Below are 14,307 nucleotides of genomic sequence, written 5' to 3'. Positions count from 1 at the left end.
CTTGCTTCCTCTCGGTACTTTGTTTTCACTCCTCGAACCCTTATGTTTTTCAATTCCTGTTTACGCCATGTTATAGTCTGAATGTGGGTTTCTGTTCGTTATTACATTGTTTATCGGATCATAAAAGCCAAATATCATATTTAGAAATGTTACACCGTGATTTAGAAGTTATTCTAAGATTTAAAAAAAAAAAAGATCAAATCATTCATTATAAACCTGTTAGACCGACGTAGAGCGTGCGCTTTCTGATACAGCCACCCAACCTTTTGCTGCTTTTAAAAGTCTAAAGTTAAACATCTATATTTTTAATCTTAGCAACCTTTACCCCTGGATGGAGGTGAGCCTGTAGCTACCCGAGTTTGTGAATGGACTGGGAAACCATCCTTTGAACACGGGTCCAGGAAGGAAGGCAAGATGTTGGCATAGCTGTTGAATTGAGAGCCCTGCTATGCCATCAAATTGCCATCTTTCTCTCCCCTTTGCAGCAAAAACCCTGAGGAGTTTTCTTTCAAATATTCCTTGTACAAATAACTTTTTTCTTTTACTCTGAAAAACCTACCGCCAAATATATTGTCTTATACTTTCTGCTCTGGTTTAATTTGTGCATATCAGCCTACTGACCATTTGAAATCCTTTGTATGATGATGTTAAATGTTCTGTTAAAAAAACAATTCTGTCTTTTTAAGATGAGATATCTGTGTGTGTGTGTGTGTGTGTGTGTGTGTGTGTGTGTGTGTGTGTGTGTGTGTGTGTGTGTGTGTGTGTGTGTGTGTGTGTGTATATATACACACATATATAAACACACATAACATATACATAAATATACATAAATACCCATATATATATATATAAACACAACCTTTTTTTAACAGTAAATATAGGCTAACAGTGTATATACAATAGATACATACACCCACACATATATTTGTGTGTATCTCAAACAAAATCAGTTCTTAAAGTTTATTTTGTTATGCATACTTTTTTTCTGATGGAACACTAGTATTCATATTTAAAAATGTTTGCATACCTGTGAGATCTATTTATTAATTTATTAGATATTTATTAATTTGAACTAATATCAGGTGCAAAATACGAGGCTTTTTTTTTTTGTTCGAACATGTTCAATATGTCCCTTTATCAGTAATGGAAAGCAATAGCCTAAGTACATTTACTCAAGCATTGCACTTTGGGACAGTTTTCAGTTACTTTATATCAGTAATTTATCCTTTTTTGCATGTCAGATAAAAATGTACTTTTCACGACACATTTATTTGACACCTTGTGTTACCATTTCTGTTTTGAATAAATATGAGGCTACTTTATAAAGTTCAAAGTTTATAAATAATATAATTTATAAATTAAGGTGCACTCACATTTAAGTACCCAGGATTATATAGAATTTTAAATAAAATTGCTCCATCTTGGCTAATTTCAACTTTAAAATGTTGCACATAAAGGTATCAGTGATCTCAATCGAAGTAGGCTGTATGGAACATAGGCTACATAACAGCCTGAAAGGGGTAATTCTGCATGATGTTAATTTTTATTTTGGTATTTACTTATTTTGAATGGAGAACATTTATGCATTGCATACACATGATACATTTATTTGTTTATTTTTTTGCTTACTAAGGCCATTTGTGCTTGGATTTTTTTGCTTGTCCCAATATTATCCCATTATGTAAAAGAGGGTAATGCAGCCTTGTCACTCATTCATCTAATATTGCAAATAATTCTAATAAATTCCAGAGCTCAAATGAAAGGGTTGTCATGTGAAATCTTTCCAATAACATGTGTGTAAGACTATGTGATTGTCCAATTAAATGAAACTGAGTGTTTATTAAATATAACATCAACTTATTAATAAACTGTTTCAAAACACTTCTGGTTTTTTTTTCTTCTTTCTAATAAATAGAAACTATAAAAAAAAGAACAATATTACAACAATACAAACAATATTTTAATATTATATAGTGCTATATTAAATAATGCTTCCTGATTTATTTGAGCAAGTTTCTGGTAGTTTTAAAAATATGAACAGTTTAAAAATGTAGGTTAATTTATTTCCCGCAGCTGTAAGTGACGATAATCTTTTACCAAAAAAAACAAAAAAAAAAAAAACGTTTAGTTGAGTTCAGTTGACCCGTTTTCCTTCTCTGACGTAAAACGTTGGTCACGTGATCAGCGCTCGGAGGTCATGTGACTGCGTCACGCAAGTCGTGTCCCCAAAGCCTTCTGCTTCCATGCTGCCTTGTCCTGCAGCTTGCCTGTCTGCATGTCTGTGGTTCAGTTACGTTCAGAGGTGGTTTGACTGAAACACTTGAACAGTTTTTCGGGAGAGCCGTGAAATAAGAAGATGCACCGTCGTCTGCCAAAGCGGCCATGTTAAAAGCTGTCCGGTGTCGACACCGCGGAAACATTCGCTTAGATTTTAGCAGCCAAAAGTGTGACCTGGCTTCCCGCTCACTTCTTCAGAGCAACGTTTGATTTACAACTTCTGCAGCTGGTGAGTTTGTTTCCCCGCTGGTGTAACACGACGTTGTTTTTCTCTGCTTCTCTGCAGTGAGAAGGCAGAAACTGCTGCGTCAGTGACGCCTACGTTTATTTCTGACACTTACCTGACGATATCCGGGTGTCTTTGTCCCCCAGTGTGGGTGAAGCTTCAAACACACCCGGTGCTACGTTTCCCATAAGGTAACGAAAAGCATCTTTATATGTGAAACCTCTCAGGCTGTTAAACACGCACACATTTCAAATGAAGTGAAATATGTGATGACAGATGTTGAAAAGTTTCTCAATATTTTTCTTAAGTTTAATTTCAAAAGCTTCTGCAGCAGGACAATGATCCTCAAATTCTACCGTGAACTACTTCTTAATATGCAAACTGGAAGTCTTTGAAGTGGCCCTCACAGTCCCCTCACGTCAACATTATCATTGATAATCACAAGGGAGATCTTAAACATGGCGTGTGTGCAAGACAGCCTGGAAATGTCTCCGAGCTGGAGGGATGAGTGGATGAAGAAGAACAGAAGGTTGCAGAAATAAAGAGGGTTGCTAACAAGAAAGTACGCTGCCCATACTTTTGCATGTCACAAAACAAGTTTTTTTTTTTTTAATTTTTTTTATTATTGTTTAAGTTCATAAAAAAAAAGTCACATTTGAAGAGGGCTCATTGTCTCATGTAAATCTGCTGAAATTTACTTCAAAAAGTGGGTTTTTGTTTTTTGTTTTGTTGGAACAATGAACACGTTTGAACTCTTCTGTGGACAAACTACCGTATGTGAAGTTTCTGTCTGCGCTGCTTGTGACATGTTGACACGAAGCTGTGTGTTTCACAGAGATGAACAGTGAAAACTTCACCCTGAGTGAGAAGATAGTTTCGCCCTCCTACATTCGACAGGGGTCTCAGGCACGGCGTGGTCACGAGCAGCTCATCAGACACTTACTGGAGCAGGTAAGGTCAATAGCCGTGTTCGTTTTTTTTTTATTTTTTTTATTATTATTCCAGGTCACGGCGGACGCGTCTTCTTTTTCACGCTGTACACGTTGCAGGGAAAGTGTCCAGAGGAAGGATGGAGCGAGAGCACCGTCGAGCTCTTCCTGAACGAGCTGGCCGTGATGGACAGCAATAACTTCCTCGGGAACTGTGGCGTCGGAGAGAGGGAGGGCCGGGTGGCGTCCGGCCTCGTGGCAAGACGACATTACAGGTACATATTTGTCATTTTCTCACGTCTCGTACAACGTCGGCTATTCAACCATTAGAGCCTGGTCGGTGTTGGATTAGTGAGGAGGACGTGGATATTAAAGTGTTGTAAATTGAGGATGTTTTATAAATAGTTCTCCCGGGTACACCTGCGTGTTCCCGTTAATTTGGTTCTTAAATTATGAGAGCCGAAATATACGTACTTGCGCGTAGAATTGCTGCCTTGAGCTTGAAAACAGTTTGACAAAGAAAAATAGAACTCAAGGTCCACTTACAAGCTTTTATTGGAGCTTTTAGGTCCATCGTGCAAACTCAATCAGCAGATGGAGTTTTCTTTGTTGTCATGGAGATGGCTCAGTTGTCTTTGCTGGAGCTATTTATGTTTATTGTTGGCTTTGGCTATTACTTTGTTAGATATTTTATTTAATGTTATTTTTAGACACCCGGTGGCAGTACTAAGATGCTCAGGTAGGTGTGTGTGTGTGTGTGTGTGTGTGTGTGTGTGTGTGTGTGTGTGTGTGTGTGTGTGTGTGTGTTAGTGTATGTAGGTCACAGGAAAAGGTGAGCACAGGTGGGGGTAGAGCACACGGTTCAGACAGGACTCATGCAATGCTACAGCTAATTTTGTATGTTTATATTCATTTTTTACAACTACATTCTGTTTAAATAAACTACAAACAAAACGGCACATAAAGACTGGAAATCACTTTCTTTGGTCCGTGTAAACTCCCCCCCCAAAACAAATGTTACGAGATTGAAATGATAGAATACCATTAAGGTCATCATGTATTATTATTATTATTACTAAATTTCTGTGTTTAATACTGCTCACGTGATGTGAACTAAGCTGCACCGCAACTCTAACTCACCGTGAGCTTGAGATTTGTTCTGTGCAACATACTGAATCTTCTGAGTTTGATATTCTGCAGCAGAAATATTTGTCTAACTTGTCAAAGCACTAAATTGGAGGACAGACTGTACAGTAACGGCTGAAGTGTTTCCGAGTTACTTCAAACGCCCCGATTGTCTTGTTAGTTACTGCCTGACAGAAATGCGGACTGTTGAGCTAAAACCATCCATCCTGATGTATCTGTCGGGCTCTCCACATATTCTTGTTATAAATCTCAGCATGTACATCTTGACACAGTGAAATGAGATGAGCACACTTGACATCGTCTTAACAAGTTGTTGAACAGTTCCTGTTGTGACATACAGCTGTTTTGTGTAGGTTGATCCATGGTATAGGTCGGTCAGGTGACATCGCTGCTATTCAGCCTAAAGCTGCTGGATCCAGTCTGCTGAACAAGCTCACCAACTCCGTGGTGCTGGACATCCTGAAGCTTGCAGGTGTGTACGTTTTTCTCAGTCAACCGGGGTTTTCACTTCCCAAGAACGTTCTGTATTTGTGCAAAATTATGTTGTAATGTTTACTTTGTAGCTACTAAACTGTTGAAGAAATAGAAGAAAAACAAAAAAATAGGAATCTCAAGGATTTGGGGGCCTTTACCTTTATTAAACAAGTACAGTGTAGACAAAAAGCCATTTTGGGGAAAGAGCAGGGGAATGACGAGCGACAAAAGTGGGACCAGCCAGCCACCTCACCAGGACTCGCCTGCCGAGGGCGTTTGTGCTCATGCGGTACCCTCCCTAAACTCTCGGCATTCTCTGTTCCTTCTGGATTACAGGTGTCCGGAGCGTGGCGAGCTGCTTCGTGGTTCCCATGGCAACGGGAATGAGCTTGACTCTGTGCTTCCTGACCCTCCGTCACAGGAGACCCAAGGCTCGCTACATCATTTGGCCTCGCATCGACCAGAAGTCCTGTTTCAAATCTATGATCACAGCAGGTGATGATGTGACAAAAATATCCAGTGTCCTGTCAGCCGTGCTTCCTGTTCACAGACCAGACTGGTGTTTTGAAACACTAGAGCCTCAGTATTGATGGGAATGTTTCACTCAGAAGTTTTCAATAGAACCATGTGAAGTGTCTTTATTGATCAGATTTAATTATGAACTGACGGACGGAATCTTTTTCACTTCCTGTTGTCCTTTGCAAATGAATCCACCCATGCAGCGTCGCTGTGCTTGTTCGAGGTGTGTTCCTTCCTCATAGAAACCAACTGACTGTTTCATCAGGCTTTGAACCTGTGGTGGTGGAGAATGTTCTCGAGGGCGATGAGTTGAGGACGGACCTGGAAGCAGTTGAACACAAGATCGAGGAGCTCGGAGCTGAGAACATCCTGTGTGTTCATTCGACGACGTCCTGCTTCGCCCCGCGGGTCCCCGACAGGTAACGGGAGCTTTCATTCGTGTCCTCAGACTTCACTCGATGTCACATGAGGATTATCAATCATGGCAGTGATTTAAATTACTTTTACATTTCTTTTAAAATAGAGATGATGTAAGCTGCTTACTTTGGCTCCATTTTTAAATGTATTTGTTGTACTGTCTTGCAGACTTGAGGAGCTGGCAGTCATGTGTGCCAAATATAACATCCCCCACATCGTTAACAATGCATACGGAGTACAGTCGTCCAAATGCATGCACCTTATACAACAGGTAGCTGCCACTCATCCCATAGTAGTAGAGTACTTTCACTTTTTCACTTGCAGTTGCATGTGGTAGTTTGAACTAGTTTGAACTGGAGCTCCCCTCTGAATACAAACATATGATGTATAAGCGGCTTCATTTTGTCCCTGGTGACGGACATGCTGGAGACTTAAATCTTTTCTTGGACCGTCTTTCGTCAGGGGGCTCGTGTGGGAAGAATCGATGCCTTTGTGCAGAGCTTGGACAAGAACTTCATGGTTCCAGTAGGTGGTGCCATAATTGCAGGTTTTGAAGAGTCCTTCATAGAGGAGATAAGCAAGATGTACCCAGGTGAGAGTTTACAGTGCTGAAGCCGAGTGATGTAAAATGACATTTAAGAGGTGACTGATAAAATAGTGGTCAGTTGGATTGGTGTACATGTACAGATTTTGTATGTGTGCATAAATGCATCTTTCCTGTGTTTCCTGATATATAAATGTAACCACTGTAAATGTTTACTGGGCTTCACTGTATTCTAGCAACACATTTTTGACAGAATGACGGAAAGCAATAAAGAATAAACATGTTGTAACGATACACCGACAGTATGTTCACCAGTCCTGGTCAGCCATCGTTGGTCAAACAAAACAAAAAAAATAAGGTGTTTTTTTGTGGTGACTACTAATGAAGGAAAATGTCACTCAGTAATCACTGTGTGTCACACTGATGTGATTTAAAACATTTTTAATAACAATTTAGCGCCAACACTGCTGATGACACTGTATCAGGCTTAATATTCATTAGTAGAATCAAGTGTTTGGTCTTTTAATGCAAGCTAATGACAATAGAAAAACAAATATGTAACATATCAGACTGATCCTTTAAATCAAGAACGATCTGAATGAATGAGTAAACAAAACGGAGAATCTGACACCAAGAAATCCGAGCCATCTTTTGATACTTCACTGGGCTCAAATTTGATCTCCTTGCCGTCATCTATGGCTATACAGTTTCAAAGTTTCTTTATGGTCAGGCCATTTCTGAGCTGAAGTCATCATACACACTCAGAGAAATCTGATACCAGTAAAGGCTTCCCCTTTACAGATGATAAAACACTCCCTTATTTTATTGTTGTATAAATATGCAGTGGATATTCACCTCTAATTCAGTTTAAACGTAGCAGACTGTTTTTTTTTTTTTAAGCTGCATAACAAAGTCACTTCTTGCCTTCTGTGTCCAGGGCGAGCATCGGCTTCGCCTTCCCTTGACGTCCTCATCACCCTTCTCACTCTGGGAGCCAGCGGCTATAAGAAATATCTGTCAGAAAGAAAGGTGAGAGCATGCACACGTCACCTTTTATGAGGCTAAAAATAGTCACGTACTGGAGGTAGGTTTGTGATATGTGCTGGATGTTCTCGGAGTGATGTGATTAGAACAACATGGATCAGTAGAAAAGCACTGCAGCAGTGTCCGTAACGCTTTAGAGTCGGTCTGAATATGTCTCTCATGCGTGCTATATCAACATCTTCCTCCTAAAAATGGCAAGAGCACCTTATATAAGTTGTGTTGAGTTGCAGTGGGTCTCGCGTTGTGCTTGTGTGTGCGTAGCCCTGTGCTTCACCTGAGGATGGGGTCTTTGGATTTGAGCGAGCGATGAGCTTTGTGGAGGGAGGAGTGTAGCTCCAGGAAGATCAAATTGATCCAGAAGTTTGAGAAAACATCCCCTGGTGGCTCCCTGCTTTAAAGGCTGCGTTGCTCACAATGCAGCATCCCCCTCTTTAGATGGTAGGCACTGCAGCATTCCCACACCTCTGAACTGCTGTACCATAAATGTACAGGACTAAATCTGTTTTTCTCTTGCTGTTTAAACCACGGGAAGACTGAAAAATAAGCAAAATGTCAAAAGCAGAGAAGGGGGTTTTATTTTCAGAAATGACCTCGGATGGATTACATCTTGGTTTCCTACATTCTGTATTTGTGAGGCTGTAGTCACATATTAGAAACGACGTAAAGAGCTCGTGTCTAAAAATGGAGATGCTGCGCAATGCCCAAAATGCTGTCAGCCTAAAACCCATTCTGTTGCAGAAATATACATCGAGGAAATTCCTGTGACCTCCCGCATGACCCGACACCATCAGTGCTTATTGATTTCTCTTGGTCCACCTATATGCATAATTAATGTACAGTACCTGTTTTTCCATAGTGTCTGCAAAACTGAGTTGCTCACATCTCTCCTGGGGTCACAAGCTTTCAATAATTCAGACATTTCATCTGTTGAGGTTCATTTCCAGCCTCATATACCATCCAGTTTAAAATATCTATATATTGAAAAGCAGCAATGGATGATGTGATTTTGTTTTCTTCTACTCATCACACACACTAACTTATTGTCTGCAGTGTCGTAGCCACGCACTCGCCCCACCAACTGCAGCCCTCCTCGTGTGGGCTGGTAGAGTTCCCCTTTGTTATTAGAGAACAAGGGACACTTAGAGACACTTGACATCATTGAAATGCTGTTTGTGTTTGACTCTTGACAGAGAAGATATTTTCCTTATTGATGCTTTCAAACTGGGAAAGTATGAGTCAGCAGAGTATGCTGACACACACACACACACACACACACACAACAAACCCACCCACTGTTGCAGAGAGCAGATCCTTTAATTTGCAGCGTTTCACTGGGGAATCTTGCACTAGTAGCCAGCAACAAAGACCCTGCGATTTGTTGTTGCTGTGCAGCTTGCCCGGCTGACCTGAGCTCATAACATCTGCCTCCTGAACCCCCTTCGCCCTGACTCAGTCCTCCACACACTGCTTTGAGACTCTGAGCTAAACGCTTTGTCAGCATATTTGAAACACGTGGATGTCAAAATCTCATCTTAAAAGCATGACTTCCTCTTCCCCTGCCTCTCTAATTGATCCCAGAGGTGGATCTTTGTTTGGCATTAGCCAAACAAAGATCTGAGCCGGAGAGCAACAGGAAGCCAGCATTTTGCTTGAAATGAAGCTCGGAGGGAAACACACTCGTGCTGTGTGTGTGTGTGTGTGTGTGTGTGTGTGTGTGTGTGTGTGTGTGTGTGTGTGTGTGTGTGTGTGTGTGTGTGTGTGTGTGTGTTGGGAGGGGGAGGGGGGTGCTGCTTGTGGGTAGATTTGCTTGATTAGCAATAAAACCAAGGCTGCTGTTAAAATAAGACTGTGGCAGTGTGCAATAGGAGCATTGTGCTGCTATTTATAGCTCCTCTGTATGGCCCCCTGCCCTTTCTTGTTCTGTCTCCTCATGCCTCTTGTCTGTGTCTGCGTGGCCTGCAGGAGATTTATTTGTTCCTGGCTCAGGAGCTGAAGAGTCTGGCGTCTGCACACGGGGAGAAATTGCTTCACACTCCACACAACCCCATTTCACTGGGTAAGATCAAAGTGATGATTACAAACCAGCATGTCCTCACACTAAGGAGTATTTTCGTTCATTTCATGTGGCAAAAGTCATCTTTATGACCTTGAATTTGTTCCTTTCTGTGTGTTGGGTGTGGCTCCCCTCTCCTACAGCCATGTCCTTAGATGGTCTCCAGGCCGGGAGTGACAAGGCCGTGACTCAGCTCGGCTCCATGTTGTTCACCCGACAAGTGTCAGGAGCGAGGTATGAAACCGTTGAAAGGGCGTGGCGATAATCTGGCCTGGAAATGGATCGAGAGGGAAAATAACAGGGAGTGTGTCTGTGTAGGTGGAAAGATGAGGGCAAAAGTCAAAAATGGGTTTGTCCACATCCTCTGATATGAGAGCACGTGCTGTGATTTACTAAACAAAATATCTGGTGGAAATCAGCAATCGGGCAGATGGATGTGCTGAATACGGTGGAGCGGAAACTACTTAAGAAGATTAGACAGCTCATCTTATCGGAGCCACCTCCTAATTTAAAAGCAGGACAGCAGGGACAAACTCTGACGTAGCCTTGACCATCATGTTTTATCTCCCACTGGAAGTCTTTTTCTTTCTCAGCAGTAGCAGGAGGAGGATTGGTCAATTTTGATCTTTAGCCTTCTGCGTCGGGTGCTCATGTCCACGTAAATACAGAATTTTTCTTTTGTTTTTCTGTTTTTCCCTTTAATAGTTTTCAACCAAGCATGCAAACCCATCTAAATATTTAAAATATTCAGAATGAATGATTTATTTGGGTCATTCTGTCAGGATTATTTTTTTGTTCAGATTTGAATGCACTCCTGCTTCAATTGCATAAAAAAATTTTTTTTTTTTAAAATTAATTAATTAAAAAAAAACGCATAAAAGAAACAGCTTCCTGCCTCCCTTCCCCTTTCGTTCTTCCAAGTGAACATTTCTCCAAGGTCAGAACGTAGCACTTGCTCAGATGATTTACTCTGTTATCTCTGTGGCATACTTGATGAGAGGCATTGACTTCTACAGTTTACGCTTCAAAGACACGCATTAATCTTCATAATTTGCTGCAGTGTACATTGCACTTTTATTAATTGAAGGATTCTCAGTGCTAAACATGAGTACTGTGCAACGAAGCTGGCTTTTTTTCTTCTTCACATCAGCAACGAGCTATTCTCTTTCGCAGCAGAACAGATGAATAGATATCTCCATCTTATTACTATGTATCTCTCTTCCATAATGGTCCCTCTCATACACGTAGTCCTTGTAGGTAGCCAGTCATTGATTTCACATTAAAGTGAGTCTAAACGCTGCTGACAGCTGTAAAATTTGCCAAATTTGATAGGCCTGAGGGTTGTTTACAGCACTGCAGAGATTGACCCTTTTAAAACCAGTTTTTCCCTTCGGATCCACCTCTGAAACACTTTCAGGTTGCAGTATATTGATAGTGTGGCACTGCCTCATGTTGGTCTTCTCTACTCTCTGAGCTAAAGGCTTTAATAAACACAATTTACAGTACACTGCAGAATTAAGCTTTTAACTTTGGGAACCCAAGAAACAGCAGCAGCTCACTTACAAGGTGTACCTTTCCTCTAAGGATCTGTGAAAGTGAAATGCTGCAGTAAACATGTTTCTAAGTGTTGTTGTGACAGATCTGATTACCTGGTTGGATTACATAGCCCAGTCTCACAACAAAGTGTGTAATAGTTATGTTGGTCCACTGCGCGAAACATTACTTTCACAATCACAGCTCTACATTTGTGAATTTGTGAGATTCCTACATTGAGAGTGGTTTGTTGAAAAGGGAAGTTATGTGAGGCAGCAGAAAGATTAAAGTGTCCACGTGGGAGGTCTTACAACCAGAAGAGCTGTGTTCAGTTTGTTAACACCTTTTGTCTGAGACACCAGCAGGCTTTGTTGGACTGTCAGGTGATCTTGGACATGGACCAATAGAAAAGAATAGGCTATTAAAAATGTAGGTATCTCACATGATCTTTTATTTAGAAAATAATTGGAAGTTGCCCTTTTAAAGCTGTTATAATCAATAATGTTAACAATGAATCCTATGACTACTTGTATGTATATAACAGGGTGCTCAGGGATGAACCCACTGAAAAACAAAGTCAGCAACTACCTGGTGAATGTAGTTCGAGCGTTTAGCAGCTAAGGACATTAGCTCCCCAGGAGATGGTGCGGACCAACCGGGAGATCGCAATCTACCCGGCAGATTGCAGGAGCTCTCATAGGAACCAAAGACTAAAACAGAGCTAAAAGACATGAATGTTGGACTTGACTGCTTGATGTGGTAAATATTTGATGCTAACAAGTTGTGTGTTTTAAAAAAAACAAACGTAATATTTACAGTGAAATTAGACATTATTTTATGTGTTCCTGAAAAAATATATGCATGTAACGCTTTAATATGAACCACAATGGTGGAGTAGACTGTTACAGAGGGGCAGAGTTGTGGCTATGGGGCTGCTTCTACATGAAAAAAAAAATGGGTATGTGCTAATTAATGGAGAACTTATTTCTTAATACTTAGTTTTACGTTGTTACATTGAGTAAATAAGGCAGCTAATAAATCCTTTTAAATAAACTAGCAGAGTCCTGCCTTTATCACAAATAACTTCTCATTGCTACCTGAAAGTACAAAGTAAGTCCTTGTTTGTCAAGTGAATATCTTGTGTCTCAGCCAGCTTACAATTGTGAAATAATTCATTCCATTTTCTCTCCGGCACATTTGAAACCCATTATTATACAACATTATCCTTGTTTTCACCCGTGTTTCCAGGGTAATACCGCTGGACAAGGAGCAGACCATAGGCGGACACACCTTCCGCGGATTCATGTCACATTCCGAGTCGTACCCGTGGCCTTACCTCAATGCTGCCTCAGCTGTGGGAATCACTCGAGACGATGTGACTCTGTGCATCAAAAGGCTCGACAAATGCCTGAAGATGCTGAAGAAAGAGGGGAGTGCGCAGAAAAGTAGCTCCCCGGTACCTCCGTCAAACCAGGAGATCGCTGCTGGAGAATGACTGACCTGGAATATGGAAGTTTAAACAGGCAAAGGTTGACCCGCTGCCTTCTGCACTTGCTTCTTACCTGGTTTGGACTGTGGGTACGTGTTTTGATGGCACTTTCTGGTAGATTATTAATCCAGACACCGTAAGAAGGCCAATGACTGGTGCCAGGTGGCGTTGAAACTGTGTGCAGGTGTTCATTACAAACCGAAATGACACAAACGGATGCCACGAATTAATTCCTTCTTCTGTCAAATGCTAATTAGTAAATATTGAAAGGTGAAAACCTGCATATATTATTCTAAGGCACATGTGGTTATTAACCACTCATCTCGAGTTAGACCAAAGTGTCTGAAAAAACCGTTGATGCTTTGTTCAATATATATGTTGAAAAAGTTGTGTTAATGTTTAAATAGCAACAATCTAATTCAAATGACTTCTGTTTATTTTGAGTGTGTCCTTATTTGGAAGAGGAGGGTCTGGCGGATGGTTTTATACAACAGTGGACTTGAGACGGGGTTTTAAAACCGCATTTGCTGTTGCCATGACAATAAAGGTTGCAAAACTTTAAAGAAGTCATTTTAATGGTTTCAGTCAATATTAACCCAAATTATGATCTATTTCTAACCAAGTGGATTTCGTGCCTGAACCTAATGACGGGGGCTAATTCAGGAAACATTCCTGTGTGTCGTATTTAAAGGGAGGAACAAACAAATTGTTGTATGGTTTGAAGGCCTTTTTGCAAAATAAATAATGGATAACCATTTACATAATTCTTTTGGAGCGTCATCTTTCTCAATTAAAGCCACCTAATACCTTCACAGGGCAATCACAGGATGAAATACTGGATATACTAGCCAATCACAGTTTGAAAACCCCTATTGATTCCTCTTTATGGCCCAAATGAGGTAGACATACAGTCCGAATGTGCTTTCTGTTTTTGGAGTACATGCGGCATACCAATCATTGCTATATGAAACAATATAGCTTCATGATGTAGTATGTTGTACCATGTCTTCTGCAGTGTGTTGCAATGTGATCCGAATGCTGCCGAGCCATTTACTCCACGTGAACCCTTGTATATTGCATCAGCTCATTTATTTTCAGGCTCTGTAACAGAACACAAGGAGCGGATGATCAATGAAGTACACCGAACATAGATCACTCCTGTGGTTCGTGAAGGAAACTTTCACCATCTTTCTCGATGGAAACCAGTACCGCATGCAGCATTAACAGATTAAGATATCTGTAGTTATACTGTGTTTTTGCTGTACAGCATTGGATGAATTTGAATTACAGTCAGGGCTTCACCGGGGAATTCAATTTTAATCACAAGTCTTTTTGGCACATTTAAGCAGTTTTTTTTTTTAGTTTTTTTTTTAAAGTCTTTTGTCTTATTCCCTTTGCTCTCCTATCTCAGTCATTAAGAAGCAGTGCAGGTAGTGCCCTAAGGCATAAAATGGACTCCTACTAAGGCCTCTGACTGATGACTAATCTATATTTCGATATTGCACTGTCCAATTTCATCCTGCGCCCACCGCTTCATCTTCTGTGCATTATCAAGGTTGATTGCTCTTTGAAAAGCGTGGAGCATCTTTCTGACATTCAAACATCTAAGCATGGATCAGAACTGAAAGCGTCTGTGCTTGGGTCCAGGTGTGCTTG

The 14,307-nt window shown here is 40.8% G+C and overlaps 1 protein-coding gene across 2 annotated transcripts; it reads left to right on the top strand.

Moving 5' to 3' along the window:
• The first annotated feature begins 2,242 nt into the window (after nucleotides 1-2,242).
• On the top strand, nucleotides 2,243-13,415 carry sepsecs (Sep (O-phosphoserine) tRNA:Sec (selenocysteine) tRNA synthase). 2 transcript variants are annotated; one of them, XM_069705163.1, is made up of 12 exons: nucleotides 2,243-2,506; nucleotides 3,339-3,454; nucleotides 3,553-3,707; nucleotides 4,932-5,050; nucleotides 5,389-5,547; nucleotides 5,837-5,990; nucleotides 6,157-6,259; nucleotides 6,451-6,580; nucleotides 7,470-7,561; nucleotides 9,539-9,632; nucleotides 9,773-9,863; nucleotides 12,411-13,415. In XM_069705163.1, the coding sequence occupies exons 2-12, from the start codon at nucleotides 3,341-3,343 to the stop codon at nucleotides 12,655-12,657; spliced, it is 1,458 nt and encodes a 485-aa protein (XP_069561264.1). In that variant the 5' UTR covers nucleotides 2,243-2,506; nucleotides 3,339-3,340; the 3' UTR covers nucleotides 12,658-13,415. The 2 variants fall into 2 exon arrangements, with proteins under 2 accessions (XP_069561264.1, XP_069561265.1); XM_069705164.1 differs by lacking the exon at nucleotides 2,243-2,506 and adding an exon at nucleotides 2,513-2,694.
• The last annotated feature ends 892 nt before the right edge of the window (nucleotides 13,416-14,307 follow it).

The sequence above is a fragment of the Brachyistius frenatus genome, unplaced genomic scaffold, assembly GCF_029030835.1.
Source record: "Brachyistius frenatus isolate BFR_SWC_R1_liver_20210118 unplaced genomic scaffold, ASM2903083v1 Contig_54, whole genome shotgun sequence".
Taxonomy (NCBI): Eukaryota; Metazoa; Chordata; class Actinopteri; family Embiotocidae; genus Brachyistius; species Brachyistius frenatus.
This window is presented reverse-complemented; position numbering and strand designations above follow the sequence as displayed.